Source organism: Geospiza fortis, unplaced genomic scaffold (genome assembly GCF_000277835.1).
Source record: "Geospiza fortis unplaced genomic scaffold, GeoFor_1.0 C13290736, whole genome shotgun sequence".
In the NCBI taxonomy this organism is placed as follows: Eukaryota; Metazoa; Chordata; class Aves; order Passeriformes; family Thraupidae; genus Geospiza; species Geospiza fortis.
This window is the reverse complement of record NW_005065086.1, coordinates 1-787: the sequence shown is the minus strand read 5'-3', so window position 1 is coordinate 787 and position 787 is coordinate 1. Positions and strand designations below refer to the sequence as shown.

At 60.5% G+C, this 787-nt stretch overlaps 1 protein-coding gene across 1 annotated transcript; it reads right to left on the bottom strand.

Moving 5' to 3' along the window:
• Window positions 1-34: 34 nt before the first annotated feature.
• Window positions 35-783, bottom strand: LOC102037521 (heparan sulfate glucosamine 3-O-sulfotransferase 2; the record flags this gene model as incomplete). The annotated part of the gene is made up of 1 exon (XM_005431596.2): window positions 35-783. A coding segment is annotated over one exon (474 nt), but the record flags the coding sequence as incomplete, so codon positions are not given.
• Between the last annotated feature and the right edge of the window lie 4 nt (window positions 784-787).

Genomic DNA, 787 nt, shown 5'->3' with positions numbered 1-787 from the left:
GGGGCCACCCCCATGGCCCTGGGGACCCCGTGGTGCTCAGAGCAAGCAGGACCCCACAGAGGTGGCTGCTGCCCCGCTGGGACAGGCAGTGCTGCTGGGCACTCATCCCTCAGCTTGGCAGCAGGACTCTGAGTCTTCCTTATCTTGGTTCTCCGGAGCACTGCAGACTCCTAAGGGAGAGGAGAACCCCTTTCCTGGCTCTGCCCGCAATTCTGGGCACGATGGGCTGAGGGGTCCTGGCTCCAGCCCCTTGGGCCCTCCTCAGAGAACACTGCAGCTTCCTGTCAGTGCAGCTCTGCTCCCGGACTCTTACTCCCACCTGAAGTCCTGCCCAACTGTTTCATAGAATTTGATGTTATAAGGTCTATAAAAGTCCCGAAGCTGCTCGATGACCTCGGGGTCTATCTGCACGTGAGTCCTGCCCTTGGACTTGCCAAGGCAGCGGGGCAAGCCGCTGCTCTCTGACTTCTTCAGGCACGGAAAGCCTTTCGTCTTGTTGAAGTAGAAGTGCTTGTCTGTGATAACCCGTTTGATGCCCAGGAAATCCTGGACTTTGCCCATCTCCCCCGCCGGGTCCGTGATCAGCCTCTCGCCGCTGACGAAGTGGATCTGGGACAGGGGGAAGTACTGGAGCCAGCTCTGCAGGTGCACGGCGTACATGCCGATGCGGATGGCGTTCCAGGAGGTGTCCACCAGCCCCAGGCTGCGGTTGCGGAAGGTCAGCCCCTCGAAGGTGGGGATGTCTGGCTTCTTGGACAGCGTCTGCGTGTAGTCCGAGATGGCGCGG